The 24,219-nt window shown below is 47.6% G+C and overlaps 1 protein-coding gene across 1 annotated transcript in view; it reads left to right on the top strand.

Moving 5' to 3' along the window:
- The window catches only part of LOC114097292 (DNA polymerase nu), a 118,130-nt gene extending 95,294 nt beyond the window's left edge, over positions 1-22,836 (top strand). The window contains exons 13-17 of the mRNA XM_027941184.2: positions 15,381-15,491; positions 16,016-16,094; positions 20,376-20,443; positions 21,148-21,209; positions 22,583-22,836. Of these exons, the coding sequence (XP_027796985.2) occupies positions 15,381-15,491; positions 16,016-16,094; positions 20,376-20,443; positions 21,148-21,209; positions 22,583-22,660 (398 nt within the window). The 3' untranslated portion in view covers positions 22,661-22,836. The remainder of the gene's footprint in view (positions 1-15,380; positions 15,492-16,015; positions 16,095-20,375; positions 20,444-21,147; positions 21,210-22,582) is intronic.
- Positions 22,837-24,219: the final 1,383 nt, after the last annotated feature.

The raw sequence follows: 24,219 nt of genomic DNA, 5'->3' as shown, positions 1-24,219 counted from the left end.
CTCCAGTCTGGTCACAAAGGAAACCCCAAAAGATTTCATGTCTGTGACCACAGTGTACTAAGAAGTCCCTTGATACATGGCTCTGCATGTGCCATTCACATACCTGCTTGGAACTGTGTCACAGTCCCAAGTAACTTAAGATAAAAAAAGACATTCCAAGAAAATACAAGATTTTAGGAGTAAAAGACAGTAAAATAGAGGCTGGGGATGTGGCTCAAGTGGTAGTGCGCCCGCCTGGCATGCGCGAGGCACTGGGTTTGATCCTCAACACCATATTAAAACAAAATAAAGATATTATGGACTCCAAGATGGCCACGAATAGAGTGCATCACACCCCGTGTACCGCGCCACTGCGCAGGTGAATAACGAGTTAGAACGACAAAAAACTATCTTGTTAGGAACTTACAGCAAAATGGGGGTGCACCGAAACCTAGAGGAAGGATTTCCAGCACCGAGGTCCGGTAATTGAGTCTCAAACACGAGCTAACTGTGCGACCGGAGATCCAGGCTGACTGATCCGCGCGGCCCGCCCCGCGGCTACAGACGGCGGGGCGGCGCCGAGAAGCGACCAGCAAGCAGGGAGAAACGTTGCTGCGGATTCTGTGGAATCCTGCCGGCTGAGCCCTCACTGAGCCCCGGGCTGAGTTCGGGATTTCAGACGGGGAAGGAATACCCCACAACGGAAACTCCACCAAGGAAACCAGCGGCCACCATCTTGGAGAGCTGAAGTAACCACCGCCACTCTCCGACAGGTTGCAACAATAAAACAGGTGTGTGTTACTCAGCTCATCTCCCATACAGCGGAGAATTCGCATAAAATCTCTCCTAGGCTTTCCGGGGGAGGGATTATCAGAGTGAGCCTGCATAAAGATGCGGGGAAAACTAGAGACACCTGACCTTCAACTCCCCCTCCCATCAGCAGCGAAAACGAAACCTGTCTTGCCAGCGCTGGGGGAGGGGCAAGCGGAAAAAATCAAAACAATAGAGTGCCAGGGTTCCCAATAGCCACCCTCCACACCCAACAAACGGCAGGCCCAGAGTACAGTTTGAACTGCTGAGAGGCATCACTCAGGGGAAATCTGGTCTAGCAGGAGAAACCAGGACTAGCAGGAGAAACCAGGGGACTAGAGGCCAGGCCTGGGCGGCTGGAGACCGCCCGCCCGCCGGTGACCGGGAGCTGAAACCAACCAGAGACAGTCCAGTCCCACCCCCCCATTCGGACACCCCGGCAAGGAGCCTGGGGCCCGCCATAGCAGAGAGGTGACGTCACTGGAGCTCGGCCATCGGAATTCCTTCCCAGCGGAATCCACTTTAGCAGGCATAGTCCACCAACACAAAGGAGAGACAACAGAGATATACAAAACCAAAACAAATCTATAGAAGAGAGCAGAAACACAGCAATCAAATAGAGCTGGAAAGTAACGTGAACATCATGAAAAAACAAGGGAAAAAAGGAGTACAAACAATGCAGGACAACTTAAATCTACAGGAGGACCTAGAAGCATCAGAAACATGGATAGGGAAAGAACTCAAGGCATACCTAACTCAGATGGAAAGGAATATTAGAGAAGACATGAGACAGCAAGTCCAAGCAATAAAAGTATATTTTGAAAATGAATTAAACAAACAAATTCAAATGGCAAAGAACGAGCTTTACCAGGAGATAGAGATCTTAAAAAAAATCAAACAGTAATCCTAGAAATGCAGGAAACTATAAACCAAATTAAAAACTCAAACGAGAATATTACAAATAGACTAGATCAAGTAGAAGTCAGAACATCAGATAATGAAGACAAAGTTTATCAACTTGAAAAGAATATAGTCAACACAGAAAAGATGCTTAAATCCCACGAGCAATCTATTCAAGAGATATGGGATGTCATAAAAAAACCAAATTTGAGAGTCATCGGGATAGAAGAAGGCATAGAGATTCAAACCAAAGGAATGGACAACATATTAAATGAAATAATTCTAGAAAATTTCCCAGAGATGAAAGATGGAATGGATTGCCAAATCCTGGAAGCCTACAGGACCCCAAACATTCAAAACCGTAATAGACCAACTCCAAGACATATAATTATGAAGATAGCCAACATACAGAACAAGGAGAGAATATTAAAAGCTACGAGAGAAAGGAGGCAGATTACATTCAGGGGTAAACCAATTAGGTTAACGACTGATTTTTCATCACAGACTTTGAAAGCGAGAAGATCCTGGAACAATGTATTTCAAACGCTGAAAAATAATGGATTCCAACCAAGAATACTGTATCCAGCAAAATTAAGCTTCAGATTTGACAATGAAATTAAAATCTTTCACGATAAACAAAAGCTAAAAGAATTCGCAGCCAGAAAACCAGCACTACAAAGCATTTGGAGCAAAATACTTCAAAGAAGAGGAATTGAAAAATAGTGCCCAAAACTAACAGCGGGAGGTATCTCAGTAAAGGGGGAGGAAAATAACCAAAAAGTAAAAACTAGCCAAACTAAAATAAATAAATAAATAAACATGACTGGAAGTACAAATCATATTTCAATTGTAACCTTAAATGTTAATGGCCTAAACTCACCAATCAAGAGACATAGGCTAGTAACCTGGATCAAAAAAACAGATCCAACAATATGCTGCCTTCAGGAGACTCATATGATAGGAAAAGACATACACAGGCTGAAGGTAAAAGGTTGGGAAAAATCATACCACTCACATGGCCCTCGGAAGCAAGCAGGAGTGGCCATACTCATATCGAATAAAATCAACTTCAAACCTAAGTTAATCAAAAGGGATAAAGAAGGACACTATATACTGTTAAAAGGAACCATCCACCAACAAGACATAACAATTATCAATTTGTATGCACCAAACAGTGGAGCTGCAACGTTCATAAAATAAACTCTCCTGAAGTTCAAGAGTCAAATAGACTACAACACAATAATTATGGGTGACTTCAACACACCGCTCTCGCCATTAGACGGATCCTCTAGACAAAAGCTGAATAAAGAAACTATAGAATTCAATAGCACAATCAATAACCTAGACTTAACCGACATATATAGAATATATCAACCATCATCAAGTGGATACATGTTCTTCTCAGCAGCACATGGATCCTACTCAAAGATAGACCATATATTATGCCATAGGGCAACTCTTAGTAAATATAAAGGTGTGGAGATAATACCATGCACCATATCTGATCATAATGGAATGAAACTGGAAATCAATGATAAAAGAAGGAAGGAAAAATCCTACATCACATGGAAAATGAATAATATGTTACTGAATGATCAATGGGTTACAGAAGACATAAAGGAGGAGATAAAAAAATTCTTAGAGACAAATGACAATACAGACACAACATACCGGAATCTATGGGACACAATGAAAGCAGTTTTAAGAGGGAAATTCATTTCTTGGAGTTCTTTCCTCAAAAAAAGAAAAAACCAACAAATAAATGAACTCACACTACACCTCAAAAACCTAGAAAAGGAAGAGTAAAACAACAGCAAATGTAGTAGAAGACAAGAAATAATTAAAATTAGAGCAGAAATCAACGAAATTGAAACATTGAAAAAATTGATAAAACTAAAAGTTGATTCTTTGAAAAAATAAATAAGATCAACAGGCCCTTAGCCATGCTAACGAAGAGAAGAAGAGAGAGAACTCAAATTACTAACATACGGGATGAAAAAGGCAATATCACAACAGACACTACGGAAATACAGAAGATAATTAGAAAGTATTTGAAACCCTATATTCCAATAAAATAGAAGATAGTGAAGATATTGATAAATTTCTTAAGTCATACGATCTGCCCAGATTGAGTCAGGAAGACACACACAATTTAAACAGACCAATAACAAAGGAAGAAATAGAAGAAGCCATCAAAAGACTACCAACCAAAAAAAGCCCTGGACCGGATGGGTATACAGCGGAGTTTTACAAAACCTTCAAAGAAGAATTAATACCAATACTTTTCAAGCTATTTCAAGAAATAGAAAAAGAAGGAGCTCTTCCAAATTCATTCTATGAGGCCAACATCACCCTGATCCCGAAACCAGACAAAGACACTTCAAAGAAAGAAAACTACAGACCAATATCTCTAATGAACTTGGATGCAAAAATTCTCAATAAAATCCTGGCGAATCGAATACAAAAGCATATCAAAAAAATTGTGCACCATGATCAAGTAGGATTCATCCCTGGGATGCAAGGCTGGTTCAATATACGGAAATCAATAAATGCTATTCACCACATCAATAGACTTAAAGACAAGAACCATTAGATCATCTCGATAGATGCAGAAAAAGCATTCGACAAAGTACAGCATCCCTTTATGTTCAAAACACTAGAAAAACTAGGGATAACAGGAACTTACCTCAACATTGTAAAAGCTATATATGCTAAACCTCAGGCTAGCATCATCCTAAATGGAGAAAAACTGAAGGCATTCCCTCTAAAATCTGGAACAAGACAGGGATGCCCTCTATCACCACTTCTATTCAATTTAGTTCTTGAAATACTAGCCAGAGCAATTAGACAGACAAAAGAAATTAAAGGCATAAAAATAGGAAAAGAAGAACTTAAATTATCGCTATTTGCGGATGACATGATAATATATTTAACAGACCCAAAAGGGTCTACAAAGAAATTGCTAGAGTTAATAAATGAATTCAGCAAAGTGACAGGATATAAAATCAACACGCATAAATCAAAGGGATTCCTGTATATCAGCAACAAAACTTCTGAAATGGAAATGAGGAAAACCAGTCCATTCACAATATCCTCAAAGAAAATAAGATACTTGGGAATCAACCTAACAAAAGAGGTGAAAGATTTATACAATGAAAACTACAGAACCCTAAAGAGAGAGATAGAAGAAGATCTTAGAAGATGGAAAAATGTACCCTGTTCATGGATAGGCAGAACTAACATCATCAAAATGGCGATATTACCAAAAGTTCTCTAGAGGTTTAATGCGATGCCAATCAAAATCCCAACGGCATTTCTTGTAGAAATAGATAAAGCAATCATGAAATTCATATGGAAATACAAAAGACCCAGAATAGCAAAAGCAATTCTAAGCAGGAAGTGTGAATCAGGAGGTATAGCGATACCAGACTTCAAACTATACTACAGAGCAATAGTAACAAAAACAGCATGGTACTGGTACCAAAACAGGTGGGTGGACCAGTGGTACAGAATAGAGGACACAGAAACCAATCCACAAAATTACAACTTTCTTATATTTGATAAAGGGGCTAAAAGCATGCAATGGAGGAAGGATAGCATCTTCAACAAATGGTGCTGGGAAAATTGGAAATCCATATGCAACAAAATGAAACTGAATCCCTTTCTCTCACCATGCACAAAAGTTAACCCAAAATGGATCAAGGAGCTAGATATCAAATCAGAGACACTGCGTCTGATAGAAGAAAAAGTTGGCTACAATCTACATACTGTGAGGTCGGGCTCCAAATTCCTTAATAGGATGCCTATAGCCCAAGAGTTAATAACAAGAATAAACAAATGGGACTTACTTAAACTAAAAAGTTTTTTCTCAGCAAGAGAAACAATAAGAGAGGTAAATAGGGAGCCTACATCCTTTGAACAAATTTTTACCCCTCACACTTCATATAGAGCCCTAATATCCAGAATATACAAAGAACTCAAAAAATTAAAAAATAAGATAACAAATAACCCAATCAACAAATGGGCCAAGGACCTGAACAGACACTTCACAGAGGAGGACATACAATCAATCAACAAGTACAAGAAAAAATGCTCACCATCTCTAGCAGTCGGAGAAATGCAAATCAAAACCACCCTAAGATACCGTCTCACTCCAGTAAGATTGGCAGCCATTATGAAGTCAAACAACAATAAGTGTTGGCGAGGATGTGGGGAAAAGGGTACACTTGTACACTGCTGGTGGGACTGCAGACTGGTGCGGCCAATTTGGAAAGCAGTATGGAGATTCCTGGGAAAGCTGGGAATGGATCCACCATTTGACCCAGCTATCGCCCTTCTCGGACTATTCCCTGAGGATCTTAAAAGAGCGTACTATAGGGATACTGCCACATCAATGATCATAGCGGCACAATTCACAATAGCTAGACTGTGGAACCAACCTAGATGCCCTTCAATAGATGAATGGATAAAAAAAATGTGGCATCTATACACAATGGATTATTACGCAGCACTAAAAAATGACAAAATCATAGAATTTGCAGGGAAATGGATGGCATTAGAGCAGATTATGCTAAGCGAAGCTAGCCAATCCTTAAAAAACAAATGCCAAATGTCTTCTTTGATATAAAGAGAGCAACTAAGAACAGAACAGGGAGGAAGAGCATGAGAAAAAGATTAACATTAAACAAAGATGAGTGGGGGGAGAGAGAAGGGAAAGCATATGGAAATGGTAGGAGACCCTCAATGTTACACAAAATTACATATAAGAGGTTGTGAGGGGAAAGGGGGGGAACAAGGGAGAGAATTGAACAACAGAAGATGAGGTAGAGAGGGAAGATGGGAGGGGAGGGAGGGGGGATAGTAGGGGATAGGAAAGGTAGCAGAATACAACAGTCACTAATATGCCATTATGTAAAAATGTGAGTGTGTAACCGATGTGATTCTGCAATTTGTATTTGGGGTAAAAATGGGAGTTCATAACCCAATTGAGTCAAATGAATGAAAGATGATATATCATGAGCTTTGTAATGTTTTGAACAACCAATAAAAAAAAAGATATTGTGTCCACCTAAAAAAAATAAAAATAAAAAAAGACAGTAAAATATCTCAGCAAACACTGTGGAACTTGGCCACACTAGTAACACTTTATTTGGAAGCAAGTGAATTTTTTTTTTAGAGAGAGAATTTTAATATTTATTTTTTAGTTTTCAGTGGACACAACATCTTTGTTTGTATGTGGTGCTGAGGATCGAACCCGGGCCACACACATGCCAGGCGAGTGCGCTACCGCTTGAGCCACATCCCCAGCCCGCAAGTGAATATTTTAAAGAGTATTTTAAAAGAAATCTGCAATTATAAATGAGTTGTATTCAACATAAAATTTGGGAAAGAGGAATTAAAGAAAGAAGAAGATAAAGAGCAAAAATTAAAGAAACAAAGAAGATTGATAACTGGTACAGAGAGTGTGAGCCCTCACAATGAACACCCTCTTGGGAGTGAGTATGAGTCAGGTGGAGGACTGGCCTGGCAGAACCCACATTCCTCACTGGCTCCCGCATGCATGCCCTCAGAGCACAGCAACATCTGTTTGACACCTTGATACCCTGAGCCCTCTTTGAATCCTCCAGGGAACACTGAGGACTTGTCACTCAGCGCCCAAGCCCAGTCTGTGAGTTCAGGACTGCCTGCTGCAGGGTCTATTTTTTGCCTGCCGTCAGGCTGGTCTTGCCACCCCACTAGTAAGGGAAGCTCCCAGCACACTCAGAACTCACTCCTGCAGCCTCAGTCCTGCCTGCTCTCCTGATGTCCGTGGAACACACACATGCCAGCCGAGCATTTCCATACCCCCAGGGTCAAGCAGGCCCCGGGCAGTTGGGCATGGGCAGGGTGCCCGTGGCACAAGCCCTGGTGGTTTCCTGCCCAGGAGCCCCATCCTCAACAAAACTAAAAATGCTGTTGATTTTGAGATGTTGAAATGGTGGTAGTTTAGTTTTGTTCCCAGTGTTGATCCTGCTATGAGCTCCACTCCCCTCCTTGTACTGAACCTTCTGGAAGGGTTGTGGCATGTCATGCTTCCAGACAACAAGCATGCATGCCCTTTGACCCAGCAGTTACATGTCCAAGCAGATGGTGCAAATATGCATTAGAACAATCATTTATTTCATCCCAAATGTTTGCTGGGTGCCTGGCATGTGTCAGGCGGATGCTTTGCTGTCCACTGGGAGAGACAGTAAGAAAGACATTCAGGGACACTGCACCCTGACTGTGGAAGGAATGGAGAGCAGCACAGAGGAGCCCCAGGGCATCTGACAGCCATCGCCTCCCTGAAGAGGTAACCCGAGAACAGACTAAAAAGGTCAGGAATGGCCAGGGGAGGGGCCCAGCATGCGAAGGCAGAGAACCCTGGGCAGGTGCATAGAGCAGAGAAAGAAGAGACAGTGCCAGGCAAGGCCAGACCACGCATGGCACTCCACGTGGAAGGGTCCTGGGTTGCATCTTTTAAAAACTCACCCAGTAACAAGTGGGAAAGAGATTGGAAGGAGAGTCCGAAGGCAGAGACACTACCAGGGAAGAGTCTGGAAGCAGCGGTGGGATGCCACGTAGGAGTTGCTTAGGAAGGAATGCAGGAGAGGCTGGGGCTGAGACACCTTTCTGGCCACCAGTGCAAATGGGGTCACGTTCCCAGGTGTCGGTGTAAAACTGCACATTGGCACACGGCCTGCCCCAGGTTGGAGCAGACTGACTTGACACTGATTTCTTCTGAGGCCCAAGAGCAACCAGCAATGTGCTCACGTGGTCAGGTTTTTGTTTTCAAAATTGGCAACAGTAAGGCATTTGTACTGCTTCTTTTCTTTCTTTTTCTTTTTTTTTTTTTTTTTTTTGTCTGTAAAGGATTGAACGACTGAGCCAAATCACCACGTTTTTTGTTTTGTTTTTTTGAGACAGGGTCTGACTAGGTTGCTTAGTACCTCGGTAAGTTGCTGAGGCTGGTCTTGAGCTAAAGATTCTATAGCCTCAGCCTCCTGAGTCACTGGGATTATAGGCACATGCCATTGCACTTAGGTTTTTGTTGTTGTTCTAATTAGTTGTCTATGATAGTAGGATGGATTTGACATATTGTACACAAGTGGAGCACAATGTCTCATTCCTTTGGCAGTACATGGTGCAGAGTCACTCCCCTAGTGTGATCATACATGAATATAGGTAATAATGTCTGTCTCATTCTACCATCCTTCCCATCCCCACCCCTCCCCTCACTCTGCTCTACAAACCAAAGTTCCTGCATTCTTCCTTGTCCCCCTGTCCCACTTTGGAGCAACATCTGCTTATCAGAGAAAACATTCAGCTTTTGCTTTGGGGGGATTGGCTTATTTCACCTAGCATGATATTCTCCAACTCCATCCATTTACTTGCAAATGCCATGATTTCATTCTTCTTTAAGGCTGAGTAATATTCCATTGAGTATATGTACCACATTTTTCTTTATCCATTCAACTGTTAAAGGGCATCTGGGTTGGTTCCATAGTTTAGCTTTTGTGAATTGATCTGCTACAAACATTGATGTGACTGCATCACTGTGATATGCTATTTTAAATCCTTTGGGTATAAACTGAGGAGTGGGATAACTGGGTCAAATGGTGGATCCATTCCAAGTTTTCTGAGGAATCTCCATACTGCTTTCCATGGTAGTTGCACCAATTGGCAGTCCCATCAGCAGTGTTTGAGTGTGCCTTTTCCCCACATCCTCACTAACATTTATTGTAGCCCATATTCTGGATGATTGCCATTATGACTGGAGTGAGATGAAATCTTAGAGTGGTTTTTATTTGCATTTCTCTAATTGCTAGAGATGTTGAACATTTTTTCATATGTTTATTGATTGATTCTATTTCTTCTGTGAAGTATCTGTTCAGTTCCTTAGTCCATTTATTGATCAGGTTATTTGTGGGGTTTTTTTTTTTTTTTGAGTTAAGTTTTTTGAGTTCTTTATATATCCTTGGAGATTAGTGCTCTGTCTGATATCTGTGTGGTAAACGGTTTTTACCATTCTGTAGTCTCTCTCATCACATTATCGATTGTTTCCTAAAAGAAGATGCTTTTTAGTTGGAATCCATCCCATTTTTTTGACTTTACTTCTTATGCTCTAGGAGTCCTTGTTTGGAAAGTCAGGTCCTAAGCCAACATGATGAGGATTTAGGCCTGCTTTTTTCTTCTATTAGGCTCAGGGTCTCTGTTCTAGTGTCTAAGTCTTTGATCCACTTTGAATTTATTTTTGTGCAGGGTGAGAGACAGAGGTTGAATTTCATTTTGGCACATATGGAGTTCCAGTTTTCCCAGCACCACTTGTTAAATAGGCTATCTTTTCTCCAGTGTATGTTTTGGCACCTTTGTCTAGTATGAGATGACCATTTACATGGATTTGTCTCTGTGTCTTCTATTTTGTACCATTGGTCTACATGTCTACTTGGTATGAATACCATGCTGTCTTTGTCACTATTGCTTTGTAGTTCAAGGTCTGGTATTGTGATGCCTCCTGCTTCACTCTTCTTGCTGGGGATTGCTTTGACTATTCTAGGTCTCATTTTTCCAAATGAATTTCGTGGTTGCCTTTTCTAGTTCTATGAAGAATGTCTTTGGGGTTTTCATAGGAATTGCATTAAATCTGTATAACAGTTTGGGTAGTATGGCCTTTTCACTGTATTAATTCTGCCTATCCAAGAGCATGGGAGATCTTCCCATCTTCTGAGGTCTTCTTCAATTTCTTTCTTTAGTGTTCTATAGTTTTCATTATAGAGGTCTTCCACCTGTTTTTTTTTTAATTTACATTTATTTGTAGTTGGACACAAGACCTTTATGTTATTTATTTATCTTTATGTGGTGTGAGGATCGATCCCAGGGCCTCACTATGCTAGACCAGCTCCACCCCTGAGCCCCAGCCCCAGCCCTCTTCTTCATTTCAGTAGTGTCTGTTGTGATGCTTCCTTTTTCATTATGAATTCTAGTAATTTGAGTTTTCTCTCTCCTTTTGGTTAGAGTGGCTAAGGGTTTATCAATTTTTTAATTTTTTTTCAAAAAAACATCTTTTGTCATTTTTTTTCAATTTTTTCTTTTGTTTCAATTTCATTGACTGATTTGAGCCCTGATTTTCATCATTTCCTGTCTTTCTCTACTTTTGGTGTTGATTTGTTCTTCTTTTTCTAGGGCTTTGAGATGCAATGTCAGTTGGTTTATTTGTTTACTTTTTATTCTTTTAATGAATGAGCTCAATGCAATGAAATTTTCTATTGGCATAGCCTACATAGTGCCCCAGAGATTTCGGTGTGTTGTATCAGAGTTCTCATTTACCTCTAAGAGTCTTTTTATCTCTTCCCTGATGTCCTCTGTTTCCCATGCATAATTCAATAGCTTATTGTTTAGTCTTCAGGTGTTGGAGTAGCTTCTATTTTTAATTTTACCATTGATTTCTACTCTCATTTCCTTATGGTCTGATAGAATGCAGGGTAAGACCTCTATTTTTTTGTGTGTGTGTATTTGCTAAGACTTGTTTTGTGGCATAACAAATGGTCTATTAAGGATCCATGTGCTGCTTGAGAAAATTGTTGATGGTTGAAATATTCTGTATATATCTGTTAAGTCTAAATTATTGGTTGTATGGTTTCTTTAGTTTTTATTTGGAAGATCTATCCTGTGATGAGAGAAGTGTGTTAAAGGCACCCAGTACTATTGTGTTGTGGTCCATCCGATTCTTGAAATTGAGAAGGGTTTGTTTGATATACATGGAAGCTCCATTTGGGGGGACATAGATATTCATGATTGTCATGTCTTGTTGATGTGTCATTCCCTGAAGCAGTATGAAATGCCCCTCTTTATCCCTTCTGACTGATTTTGGTTTGAAGTCTACTTCATCTGATATGAGGATGGAAACCCCTGCTTGTTTACGTGGTGTGTGTGTCTCTACCCTTTCACCTTCAGTCTGTGGATGTCTTTTCCTATACATGCGTCTCTTGAAGCACCATATGATTAGGTCTTTTTTTAAAAATCCAATCTTCCAGTCTATGTCTTTTGATTGATGAGCTTAGGCCATTAACATTCAGGGCTATTATTGAATTATGGTTTGTATTCCTGGTCATTTTGTTTTATTTTTTATTTTTAATTTGACTTGGTCACTTCTTTGGTTGGCTTTTCCTTTAGTGTAGTTCCTCCCTTTGCTGGTTTTCATTTTAATTTCCTTCTCATGGAATATTTTGCTGAGGATGTTCTGTAGTGCAGGCTTTCTCATTGTAAATTCTTTTAACTTTTGTTTATCATGGAAGGTTTTTATTTCATCATCAAATTTGTAGCTTAACTTTACTGGATAGAAGATTCTTGGTTGGCATCCCTTTTCTTTCAGAGCTGGGGATATGTTGTTGCAGGGTCTCCTAGCTTTGAGGGTCTGGGTTGAAAAATCTGCTGAGATATGAATTGGTTTCCTCCATATGTAATCTGAAACTTTTCTCTTGTGGCTTTTAAAATTCTATCCTTATTCTGTATACTAGGCATTTCATTATAACGTGCCTTGGTGTGGATCTGTTGTAATTTTGTACATTCAGTGTCCTGTAAGCCTCTTGTATTTGATTTTCCAATTCATTCTTCATGTGTGGGAAATTTTCTAATATTATTTTATTGAAGATATTGTGCTTTCCTTTGGTTTATATCTCAGTGCCTTCCTCTATCTCAATAATTCTTAGATTTTGTCTTTTCATGTTATCCCATAATTCTCGGAAGTTCTGTTTCTTACCATCTTCATTGTATGGTCAACTTTATTTTAAGATTGTATGTTTTGCTGATGGATTTGTGGCTCCTTGGTAGAGCACTTGCCTAGCATGTGTAACGCACTAGGTTCAATTCTCAGCACCACATGTAAATAAATGAATAAAACAAAGGTCCATTAACAACCAAAAATATACATAAAAATAATTTTTAAAAAGATTATATATTTTGACTTCATTGCCTGAGGTTTTGTCTTCCAAGTGATCTCGTCTGTTGGTGATTCTTTTTATTGAATTTTTTATTTGATTTATTGTTTCCTTCATTTCAAGGATTTTTATATGTGTTTTTTTTTTCAGAATCTCTTTTTCTTGAAGTAATTTTTTGCTACCTGTATTTACTCTCTTATCCCTTTGTTAGAGTGATCAATTGTTGCCTGTATTTGCTCTCTTATACCATTCTGTGCTTTGATGATCATTTCAATTATGTACATTGTGAACGCCTTCTCTGACATTTCATCTATGTGCTGTCAATGGATTCTATAATTGCAGCATCTTGGTTTGTTTGAGGCACTTTCTTCCCTTGTTTTTTATGTTGTCAATGTGTCATTGTGGATCTGAGGTGTTAGAACTTTTACCCTATAAATTTGTAGTGTCTCTGCAGGTTACCAATACCTCACCTTTAAGTGGGAGATCAATATTTACAGCACCCAGTGCAAACAATGTGAAGCCTTAAATCAAATAGCTCCTATTTAGACAAGTATAGTTTTGTAGCAATAAACAGAAATGTGTTCAATTAATATCTATGATAAAATAGTAGGTTTGCATAAGGTCTCCAATTTCTAAAGGTGGACAAAGAGAGAGAGCAGGGTGTGGGGATGTGGGGTTTATGAAGTCAGAGGTGAGAACATGGAGGTATGAAGCCATAGGAAGAGTGAAAGAGGAATCAAGAGAAGCAGGCATCAGGGATGCCTCTGGTGTAACCAAGCCTGCAGGGACCTTGGTGATGGTCTTCCAGGTCCTGGCTGTTGTCTCTATATGGAAGTGGGCCAGGAAAGCCACATGTTGGTAGATTGGGGTCGTATCACTGCCCTCCTCCGGGCATGCATGATTACTCTCCTTAACTGCTTTTTGACTAAGACTTCTGCCCCCTTCAGCCCTAGGTTCCTCTGTCTTTCTTCTTCTCATGCCAGGTGACCTTGGAGGGACTGCAGCTATTTTGGGAACCTAGATAGAAGGCAGTTGGAGAAGGAGCTTCCTTTCATTTGGACCCCAGTGCTGCTATTTCCATGGCTCCCTGCCCCTTCCTATGCAGTGAAGGGAAGCCAGCTGTTTTGACACGGGGATGGCTTCCAAGAACATTGCTTCCACTCTGAGTACCAACATGAAGGGGCAGGGCCAGGGCTCTTGAGATGCAAGCAGAAACTATGATCGCCAGTACCGAAAACCACAGCTATGAAATCAGGAGACGTCCACTTTGGACCACAAGGAGTCACCAAAACAACTAGAAAAACTAGGTGAAGTACCTGAACCAACAGTTTCCAGGTATCCAATAGTGGACAGCATATTGCTTTGGTTGCTTAGAGAAGAGACAAATGAGGTGTGTCCTGTGAGTGCCTCATCTAGAGGCAAGACCACGGTGTGGGAGGGGACCCAAGCAGAGACTCTGATGGGATGGGGATGTGTCGAATTCTGACCTTCCAGAATGGATACTGGATGCATGGAACATTCAATAGAGACCTCAAAAGGGCCACACTTTAAGGAGATCTTAATGAGCCCTAATGGAGAGGCCACTCATCCACCCAGCAAAGCTTAAAATCAGACCTCAGACAACCAATGGATCTACAAGCAACTCAAGCCTGCCAGGAAACTCTTGAACAAGGGCATCAGCCCCACATCCAGCTTTTGGTCAGAAACCACAAGGCATGCAAAAGTGTCCCCCATACCTGCAAGTGGGAAACCTTGTCAAGGAGCATCAAGGCAGAAAGGCTGCACCCAGTCCCTGGGACCCCTCTGCCAGACCCCCGAGTGCTTGGCAGGGGTCAGGCTCTGGAACAAGGCCTCCTGAAAGCCACACCCCAGCACTGAACAGGGAGAGGCAGCTGAGGAGCGAGGACATATTATTTGCCTCCAGTTGCAGAAACTCCTTCCTCGTTAGCCAGAGCATTCAGGTAGCTCAGAAGAGCAGCATCCTGCAGAGGTGAAGGAGTGCTGTGCCAGGTTGAAAGTGCACTCCCCAGTCCTGACTGCCGGTTGCTGTAAAGAGACTTCACTTATCCCTGGCATAGTGTGGGTGCTCAGTACCTTGCCACTTTATGATGATTGTATTGGGGGGTGGGGATGTGGCTCGGTGGTACAGCGCTTACCGAGCATGCCCTGGGTTCGATCCCCAGCACCAAAACCAAGTTATGATTATTGTATTTGTGGGGAATTCTTTCATTCCTCAGACCTATGAACTCTCACAAGTGGAGGATTTGTCACCCACACCCAGTTAAAACAGAAGTCCTCACTGGTCAAGTACCTACTCACCCAGCACAGCTTGTTGATGCTCATTCTCTTGAGAGCTCCCAAATCATGTTAAGTGTCAGGCCCGAGAGGATGTGGATCTACCTCATGTGGGGTGTGGACTCCGACTCAAACCCTGGCCTCCTCTCTTTACCCTGCTATGACCACACAGTCCAGGGACTGCAGGGCCCAGGCCCACATGTGTCTGAATGATTTCCACAGTCCCTGTCTTGTGTCGGACAAGGTACCCTGGAGACCAGTAAGAGTAGAGAAGCATGCCACCTGCCACAGGGCTGTCCCTTGGCAGTCCTCACGCACCCATCATGAAACCACATGCCAAGTGCCTTGGGGAAGCCAGAGTTAGCACAAGACAGGGCTTTTGCCTACCAGGGCTGCATGGCTGTTTGCTACTGTCTCTCACCTGCTTTTTTCTATAACCAGGCTATGTGGCATCCATCATGGGCAGAAGGAGGCCTCTGCCCAGGATCCATGCACGGGACCAGCAGCTCCGGGCACAAGCAGAACGACAGGCAGTGAACTTCATGGTGCAAGGTACTGGAGCCCAGCCGGCTGCTGCCCGCCTCTCCTGTGCCCTATCTCAGCACCCTTGTCCCTTGGGCATGTGGCGGCTGCAGAGCCAGGCAGCACCCTCCAGACTACCATGGTGCACTGCTCCTGTAAACCCTCCTGAGGAACCCCATAGCCCTACCTGGTGGTCTGGCAGTACTGTCCCCCATACCTACAAGTGGGAAACCCAGTCAAGGAGCATCAAGGCAGAAAGGCTGCACCCAGTCCCTGGGACCCCTCTGCCAGACCCCCGAGTGCTTGGCAGGGGTCAGGCTCTGGAACAAGGCCTCCTGAAAGCCACACCCCAGCACTGAACAGGGAGAGGCAGCTGAGGAGCAAGGACATGTTATTTGCCTCCAGTTGCAGAAACTGCTTCCTCGTTAGCCAGAGCATTCAGGTAGCTCAGAAGAGCAGCATCCTGCAGAGGTGAAGGAGTGCTGTGCCACTGGGCTCCACACTGGCTGCCCGCGTTCCTCAGGGTCCTGAAACAGAACTCTTTGTGTCCACAGGCTCTGCTGCAGACCTCTGTAAGATGGCCATGATCCGCATCTTCTCTGCAGTGGCCACTTCCCCCACCCTGACGGCCAGGTCAGTGAAGACAGTCAGGCCACATGTTAGCCAGCCTTTCCCAGGGTTTGGATGGGAAGTGGCTGTTCTATGCAAGACCCCCATGCCTGCTCCACCTGTGGGACCTCCATTCTGGCTGCTCAGCCACCACAGAGCAAAGGACCCCTTGACCCAAACCCTCAAGACTCATAGCCTGGCCTCTAGTGGCTGGGGCCCAGCAGCATCAAGCAGAAGTGCTATCCTCAGTCCCTACTCAGGGCCTGAAGGGAGGCACAACCTGAAGGCCCCATCTGCAGCTGCCCCCTCCCACATCCCGGCCGGTCACAGTCCCACAGCAGGACCATGGGGATGCCATGCTTGCCCAGAACCCATGCTCAGGTGCACCTCAATGGCAGGTCTATTACAGCCACCCCAGCCACGACTCTCTCAGGTCTGTCTCTGTCCTGAGTTTTGAAGTGGCAAGAGGATAAGGAACTGTCACCCCAGCTCTCTCCCACTGGCAACTGAAGCCTGAACGTGGCTACAGGTGACCACCCAGACATCCCCTCTCTTTGAGGAAAATGGACTCCCCTCAAGAATCCCTGAACCCCTTCAGATGACTAAGCCACATCAGCCCCTCAGAGGGGTGGTGGTGTCAGATCCCAGAAGGGATTCACTTTACATGCTCACCCTAAAGACCTAGGCTATCCACTCTGGTCATGTGGGGTGGCCTCTGCAGGCCAGAGTGCAACTGTGGCTGCCCAGGTGGGTCATGCCTCCTCTGCTGGGAGGGGAGCCAGTGGCAGGGTGGGCAGCTGCTTCTCTCCATCATAAAATGTGAACTGGTCTCAGCAGTCTGCACTCTGCAGCCCCACGCACCCCACCTCTGGGATGTAGAGACCTGCTTTCAGTGGCCTTCCATTTCCACCCAAGCTCAGTTTTCTCTTGGCTTCTAATGTTGTTTTATGTGCTAAAGAATGACTTCTTCTTTATCTGAGATCTTTCATCTTTCTTTAAAAACCTGTCTCCTTTATTACTTCAGATACTTTCTTTGCTCATTTTGACTTTTGAGCCAGTGTTATTTTGCTGATTTCAGCAACTTCACGTAGGAGAGGATACTGTGGGGTGGCGCCCCACAGAGTTGAGGGCAGGAGCCTGTCCCCAGCCCCCAGACCCTGCTGGCTACTCCCCTTTGCAGCCCTGCACTGACACTTCTTCACTGGGGAGGAGTCATGAAGGAGGGCTGTCAGGAAGACAAGGGTGCCTGAGATCCTAGCTGAGCCTCCCCATGACCCTGCTGACTCCCACGCTGACTGGACGGTGCTCTGACTCCTACAGTGATTGGGGTGGTCAACGGGTGGAAGCAGAGTAAGCAGATATTGCCCCACCTCACATCTCCATCACCTCTTGCTGCCATCTGCTGCCTCCCCAGCAAGCACATACTAGCCAAGGTTTCCCTCTGGGTTTCCTGTAGTTCCTCCTCTGCTGGGATGTGGAAGTCCTGCCCACTCCCAAAGTCTCTCAGGGTGGACTCCAGCTTCTCAGAGGTGTGAGTGGCCTGCAGTGGTTTTCCACCATAGTGGAAGACTAGAAAAATGGTCTTGTTTTTGCTGCATGTAGAATTGGTAGAAGAAGTTGTCATGTGAAGACTTGGCATCTTTGGTGATAGGACCTCCTGCAAGCTGAGCACAGGCCATTAGGGGTTTAACTGAACGAAGGCACAGCAGGACGTGACTCATCCCAGTTCACCAGAGCTAAGCCAGCACCAGGTCCCCCGTGCCTCCTTGGAGGTGGATTCGAGCAGGGGCACCACACAGATGTATTCTCAGGAGGAACCCGCAAGGGGGCTCAGTGCCACTAGGCATGCCCCTTGGAAGGGAGCTGCCTCTCAAGCCTGGGACAGGGACATGAGGTGGGGCCCTCTGGAATGTTCCCTGAGGGAGCCTGGGTCTGTTGGCCTCAGACAGGCTGTCCAGATGCAGATGCAGCAGCCCCACCTTCTCTCAAAGGCAGCGCTCTCCCCTGACCCCGGGCACGGGAGGTCGGAGCCTGCGTTCCTCTGCTCCTCATCCACCCTGAGCCACACATTCTGCTGACTCCTGTGCCCCAGTTTCCAGTGAGAAACGCGGCAGTGTCTCCATCCCATGCTGTGAGGGTGATGTGTGAGTGACTGACAACCGCACCTATTCTTAGGTCCTGCCAGACCAGCAGCTCAGATCTCACCATGTGATTTCAAAAAGTGTGAAACTTTCTGCCAAATCTGGAAAGATTCACAAGCACCTCTTCTGAGGTTTCTGCCAGTTTGAAAAGTGAGCCCCAGGGAGCCAAAGACCCTGGCAGACTCTTGGTCCCTACTGTGTACTGCCAGTATGACTCCTGGAAAGGCAGAGTCCATGCTCTGACCAGAGGCTGCATGAAAAAATGCAGGTGCACCGCTGAGGGTGCCCTGCAGAGTGTGCCCCCAGTACTCGCATGGCCCAGCCCAGTGTGAGTCTGCAGATGCACAACCATGAGGACATGTGCTCGGCCCTCAGGAAGGTGGCACAGCTACAGCAGCTCAGACTCCCCAACTTGACTTTTTCTCCCATAATGAGAATCCAGGACCCAGTAGTTGCTGATTGTTTCAGAAGCTCAGGACAGCAGGACCAAAGGTCCTCTGGCTACTGGTTTCTTTCCTCTTGGTGCCACAAGGGAGGTAGCTGCTCTGACCACCACAACACTTTCCAGGCCAAAGGAGAAAGTGATGACCAAAAGAGCTGAGGCAGCCCTTTCAGGGCCTTCCTAGAAGTTCTTGGCACACTGCATCTAAGGGAGAGCTTGGGAAGACAGCTCCATCTCCACCCACCCAACAGCAGAGAGAGGAGAACAGAAAGAGGCAGCCACCACAGTCTCTGCTGCAGAGTGCTGATGGAGTCCCCCTGCCCAGATCTTAGAGAGTTGCTCCTCCTCCCAGCCAGCGTCCGCCACCACATGCCCGTGACTGCTGCCCAGCAGGGCTTCACACAGCTCCCCTGTGCAGCCCCAACTTTCCAGTACCACGTGGGGGTGCAGCGCAAGCAGCAGGGGAGGCAGGATGGGAAGGGATCACTGTCGTTCAGGGCTCACACCAGGAGGAAGCTGAGGCTGTAAAGGGCAGAACACTGGGGCCCCATGTGCCTCCCATCATTCCCGGGGGGCTTCAGGCCCTCACTGATTGTCCTGAGTCACCTCCACCATGTGTCCCTTCCTTGAGTGGGCAGTCCAGACACCACTGTCCATCCACAGGAGGGGGTTGCACTGAGTCTGCATGCCACAGCCCTGGGCTGTGAGTCCCAGAGGATTCTGATGCTGTCTGCGGAGGAGCATAAGCCAACCCGTGCTGCCCTCCAAAGAGCATGTGGGGTTACAGAAGTTGGTGCAGTTTTTGTACCAACATGGAGCTGTAGGAGCCAGCTGCTTGGACAGGACCACTCCACCCCTTGCCCTGTGCACTTATGCTCCTGTCCCTTCTCTCCACTTGAATCTATAAAACCTGCCAGAGACTACTGCCCAGCAGTTCATCACCCCCAACCCCTGCCAGGTCGTCCTGGCTTCCTGTCCATACTGATGCAGGGAGGGCTGAGGAGGTGTGGGCTGAAGCTGCCCTGGAGCGTGGCCTGTGGTGGAGAGTGCAGCCCTGCTCAGGCTGCTGGGAATGGCCACCCCGTCCTGCACAGCTGGAGGGCTCAGGGGTCCATGAGACAGGCTGGGAGCTGAGGGGCACCCAGGCTGTCCAGGAGTCTCCACACAGGCGCTGTCACCAGGCAAGTGCATGTGCAGTCCTGGCCAGGCCACCCCAGATTCCCCCTGTCATTGTAATGGGGGGACTTGGAAAGATTTTTAAATTTTGCACGTTGAATTTTGATGTATTTTGTTGAATATTTATTTGTTTGCCTTCAGAAACAAAATTTTAAAAGATTGCCCCATCCCATTGCTGAGGGTCTTCACTGCTCACAGCAGGCCCCATACTGTCCTTTTAATCCACGACAGGGCCTCCACCCCCAGCCCAAAGAGGGCTTTCTCCATCTGGGCCAGTCCTCAGCCAGGGGCTGGACAGCTCAGCAGTCACTTCTATGGAGCCTTCTCCCTCTCTTCCAGCTCCTTCTCCCAGCTCCCGGAAGCTATTCTGGTGACTGTAAAGTGACCCCAGGCAACAGTGCCCAGGGTGGGTCCTCTCCACTTCGCCACAGGGCAACCTCTTTGGGGCACATAGTGCCAGACAACCTTCCCTGAATCCTGGAGAATGAGCCCATGTCTCCACAAGGCAGTGTCTAGGCTACCCAGGTAACTGTTGCCCCCTTCCAGGTTGGTTGCCCAAATTCACGATGAGCTGCTGTTTGAAGTGGAAGACACACAGGTCCCCGAGTTCGCAGGTAAACCTGGGAGAGCAAGAGGTGCTTTCTCTCACACAGTTAAAGAGAGACCTGCCCTGTCCTCTGACTGACCTTCCATGGACCTTTCCCTAGCAGGAAGGGGCCCAGCTTGGTGTGGCACCCTGTAAAAGCCCAGGTGGGCGTCCAGTGCTGTAGTGGAGCTTCCAGAGCATTCCACAGACACCAAGGCTGGGCCTCCACCTGCCTGGTGGGGACGGTCTGGACGGCTGGTGGCCCAGGCCCTGAGGCTAGTCACAATGCCAGCACCACAAAGCTGCCCTCACAGGTGTGGTGGTCACTTAAGACTTCACCCAAAAGCAGCAGAGATCATGGTCTGTGCCCAGGCTGCTCTCAGCCCCAGAGCCATGGCCAAAGCTGGAGTCGGGAGCATGGCACCTGGCCAGCCTGATTGGGGAGGGTGGAGGTCAGTGCAGAGCAGTGTTTTGGGCTGGAGGGCAGGACTGAGGGGCTTCATGCTGTATCCTGGGCCATGAACCAGCCACAGCAGCCATGTGGGGATCAAGGCCCCTAGACCAGCCAGTTGGGGTGACCCTGTGGATGCAGGAAACAATTAGGGAGCTGGGGAGGGGGTGCTGGGCAGGACTCAGCCTGAGCTTCCTGTCTGTGACTCCGGAGCCCCTGAGGTGAGGAGCTTGGCCAGGGTTTGCCTGGCAGGCTCAAATGGCTCTGCGTTCCTGTTCTAGCTCTTGTCAGGGGAACCATGGAGTCCTTGCAACAGATTCAGGACCCGGAGCTGCAACTGCAGGTGAGAAGGGCACACCCCTGCCCAGCCTCCCCCACTGTGTCCCTCACTGTCAAGAATCAGCCCAGAGTGGAAGGGGGAGTGCCAGACTGCCACCATGGCACAAGAAGGCAAGGACAGAGGACCGGCCCCTTGCCCTGCATCCCAGGACTGCTGCCAAGAAGCCCCCTTCCCTGCTGGGTGGTTGGCTGTTGCCTGGTGAGAAGCCAGGATGAGGGTCAGCTGCTCCCCCCAGCCTGGGACTCTCCATCACCCCTGTGTCCAAACCTCTTGCCTGAGGCTCACACTTACTGGGGGTGTAAGTGCTGGGGCCCCCACCTACCCCAAGCATGTCCCTAGAATATGCCCAAACCTAGTATCAGCCTGCTCCTGCTTGGGCACCACTTGGAGGCAATTCTGGGTCCTCACCAGGAAAAGACTGTAGTGCAGGCTCCCCAAGAGTGATGGGGACAATTGAAGGAGGAGTAATGAGGACGCGGGGGCAGGGTCCCAAGTCTGCACAGAGTTCCCAAGTAAGGTCAGAGACACATTCCTGTCACTAGTGAGGATCCAGCCCAGTGGAACGGGCTGCAGAGGGGCTTACCAGACCTCCTCCCAGAGCAGCCTCTGCTCTGCTGGCAGGCAGCCCCTGGGGGGCCCTCCTGGGAAACCTCCCCCTCCCATAGGATGTGCCACTACACCTTCAGAGCTCAGGGACTCACCAAGGCCTCCCCTCTCCCCACTCTTCAGAGGAGAGGGGCACCCAGAAGCAGCCCAGGTACTTTGTCCAGCCAGGAAGGGAACTTATGCCCTCTAGTAGATCCACAGAAGCCTGTGTCTGTGGCAGGCAGAGAAGTGGGGCTACCAGACAATGGAAGCCGGGAAATCCCCACCCTGGCTTCCAGAAGGAGCCCTTCTAGAGCACCAAGCTGTGGGGGACCACTGGGGCTACAGCTGGTAGCTATGGTAGGGCCTTGGGCAAGAGAGTCCACACAGAATCGGCCACCCGTGAAGAGTCTGCTGCCCCCCTGGCTCCTACCCAACTGGGTGATTTCTGGGGGTGATGGGCACAGATTGCCCCAGGACACACCTCGCCCACCCTAGGGCACCTTGCCTGGAGGCCCTCCCTACCGGCTGCATGCTGCACCAAGGACTTAGGGGACATCTCTGTCAAGGCCAAGGCAGCACCATGGGCAGGGGGCTGTGTGTGGTATGGACCTGTTACTGGGAAGACGAGTGTGCATGTGCACAGATATGTACGTGTGTGCACAGCTGGGTGCTGCCATGGCTGTGTCCGGTTGTGTCCCGGGATGTGTGGACCCCTCCATTCTGCTTATGGACCTGGGAGGCGTCTAGCTAGCCCAGGCCCAGAGCTCACTTCTGATTGCCACCCACAGGTGCCCCTAAAGGTGAGCCTGAGCGCCGGCCGTTCCTGGGGACACCTGGTTCCACTGCAGGAGGCCCTGGACTCTTAGCTCAGCCTGAGTCACACCGAGTCTCCCAGCAACAGTCTGGCTGTCCAGGTCGCTGGCTGGGCACCTCCTGGGCCTGTGCATTTTCCCCTTCATTTTGTCTGTAGCCCCAGGCAACAGGAGGAGGAGGGAACTGGTCTCCACCAGCCCATTGTGTGGCCTTTCCCAAGGTCACCAGCGAGTACTTTGAGCTCCTGGATGAATACAGGCCCATTAACCCTTTGGGGCTGGGATGGCTGGGATGTCCCCAGGAGTAAACACTTTGTGTGAAGCTTATCTTCCTGGTCTGAGTGAGTTCTTCCCATAGGTAGGAAAGGCCATGTCCACAGCCAGAGGCAGGGCTGAGGCCCCAAACTGGGGCGGCCTGGACACAGCCCAACCCTGTTGGTTGTCCACTCAGGCCCTGTCGTGCCTGCTCCAGACGCAGGCTGCAGGCCAGTGGACACTAGCACAAGGAGCCAGCCTGTGGGGACAGCACCTGAGGCTCTAGACAGAAGGCCCGGCTTCCTCCCACACCTCTGGGCCCACAGCTGGCAGTGCAGCCGGATGTCCCCAGAGTGTTACCTGAGCCCTGGCAGAGTTGGGGGCAGCCCCTGACCCTGGTCTTGCCCTCCTGGGAAGGAATGTGCAGGGTCGGATTCCTCTTGACTCCCATGACAGGACAGGGAGCTGGGCAAGGCAGGGCCAGGGAAGAGGAGAGGAGGAAACCCCATGAAAAGTTGCCTCAGAGATCGGTTTTGGGGATCCTCCAGGTTACAGGGTCCCTCTGCCAACAGGGTGGCATCCTGTGCTAGGGTCTGACTGAGCATAGGTCTGTGTCCACCCACTATCCCTGGTGCCCCTCCATACCCTGCTCTTTACCCCTGGTCCCCAGTGCTGCCTGCAGCCCCCTGGGGCCCCTCCTCACACCCTGTGACATCTCCCTCCCTTATAGACACTGGGGCTCCACCTCCCCACCTGACGGCCTTGGCGCCCACCCTCCTGATCCAGATCTCACTGTCCCTCAGAGGTGCTGGGTGAGCAAGAGGGCAAGCAGGCAGGGCCCAGGCCTATGGTGGCACTACCCACGGGCTGCCAGGGACACTGGGACTGAGAAGAATCCAGGACAAGGAGGCCTCACCTGTTGGGGGCTACCGACTCAGGAGAAGGGCCAAGACCCCAAGGGTATGCAGATCCCAGCCCAGGGCCCAGAGCCAGAAGACAGCAGCGGGGCCCCCTGGCTTGTAGTTCCCCAGGGTGGGAGGGAGGGGGCGCACAGCTGCCTCTCAGCTGAGGCAAGTGTTTGGTGGGTTGGAGGCGACTGCTTGGAAGGCCCACCCCACCCAAAGCCCAGCTGTCACCTCTCTGCACCTCCCAGGCTCAGGGGTAGTGTTCAGGGCCTGCTTCCAGGTTGGGTCAGCTGGCAGCGGCAGCCCAGCCGTGGGGGAGGGAGTCCAGCAGCACAGAGTCCAGCGTCGCCAGCCTCGGAGCCACCTCACAAAAGCACAGAGCCAGGTTCCTTCAACTCTGGTTTTATTGAAAAACAGCAGCATTGGGGGCCATGCAGGCGGGGACACACACCC

Source organism: Marmota flaviventris, chromosome 7, assembly GCF_047511675.1.
Source record: "Marmota flaviventris isolate mMarFla1 chromosome 7, mMarFla1.hap1, whole genome shotgun sequence".
Lineage (NCBI taxonomy): Eukaryota > Metazoa > Chordata > Mammalia > Rodentia > Sciuridae > Marmota > Marmota flaviventris.
The sequence above is the reverse complement of the archived record's forward strand: the minus strand, read 5'-3'. Positions and strand labels throughout refer to the sequence as shown.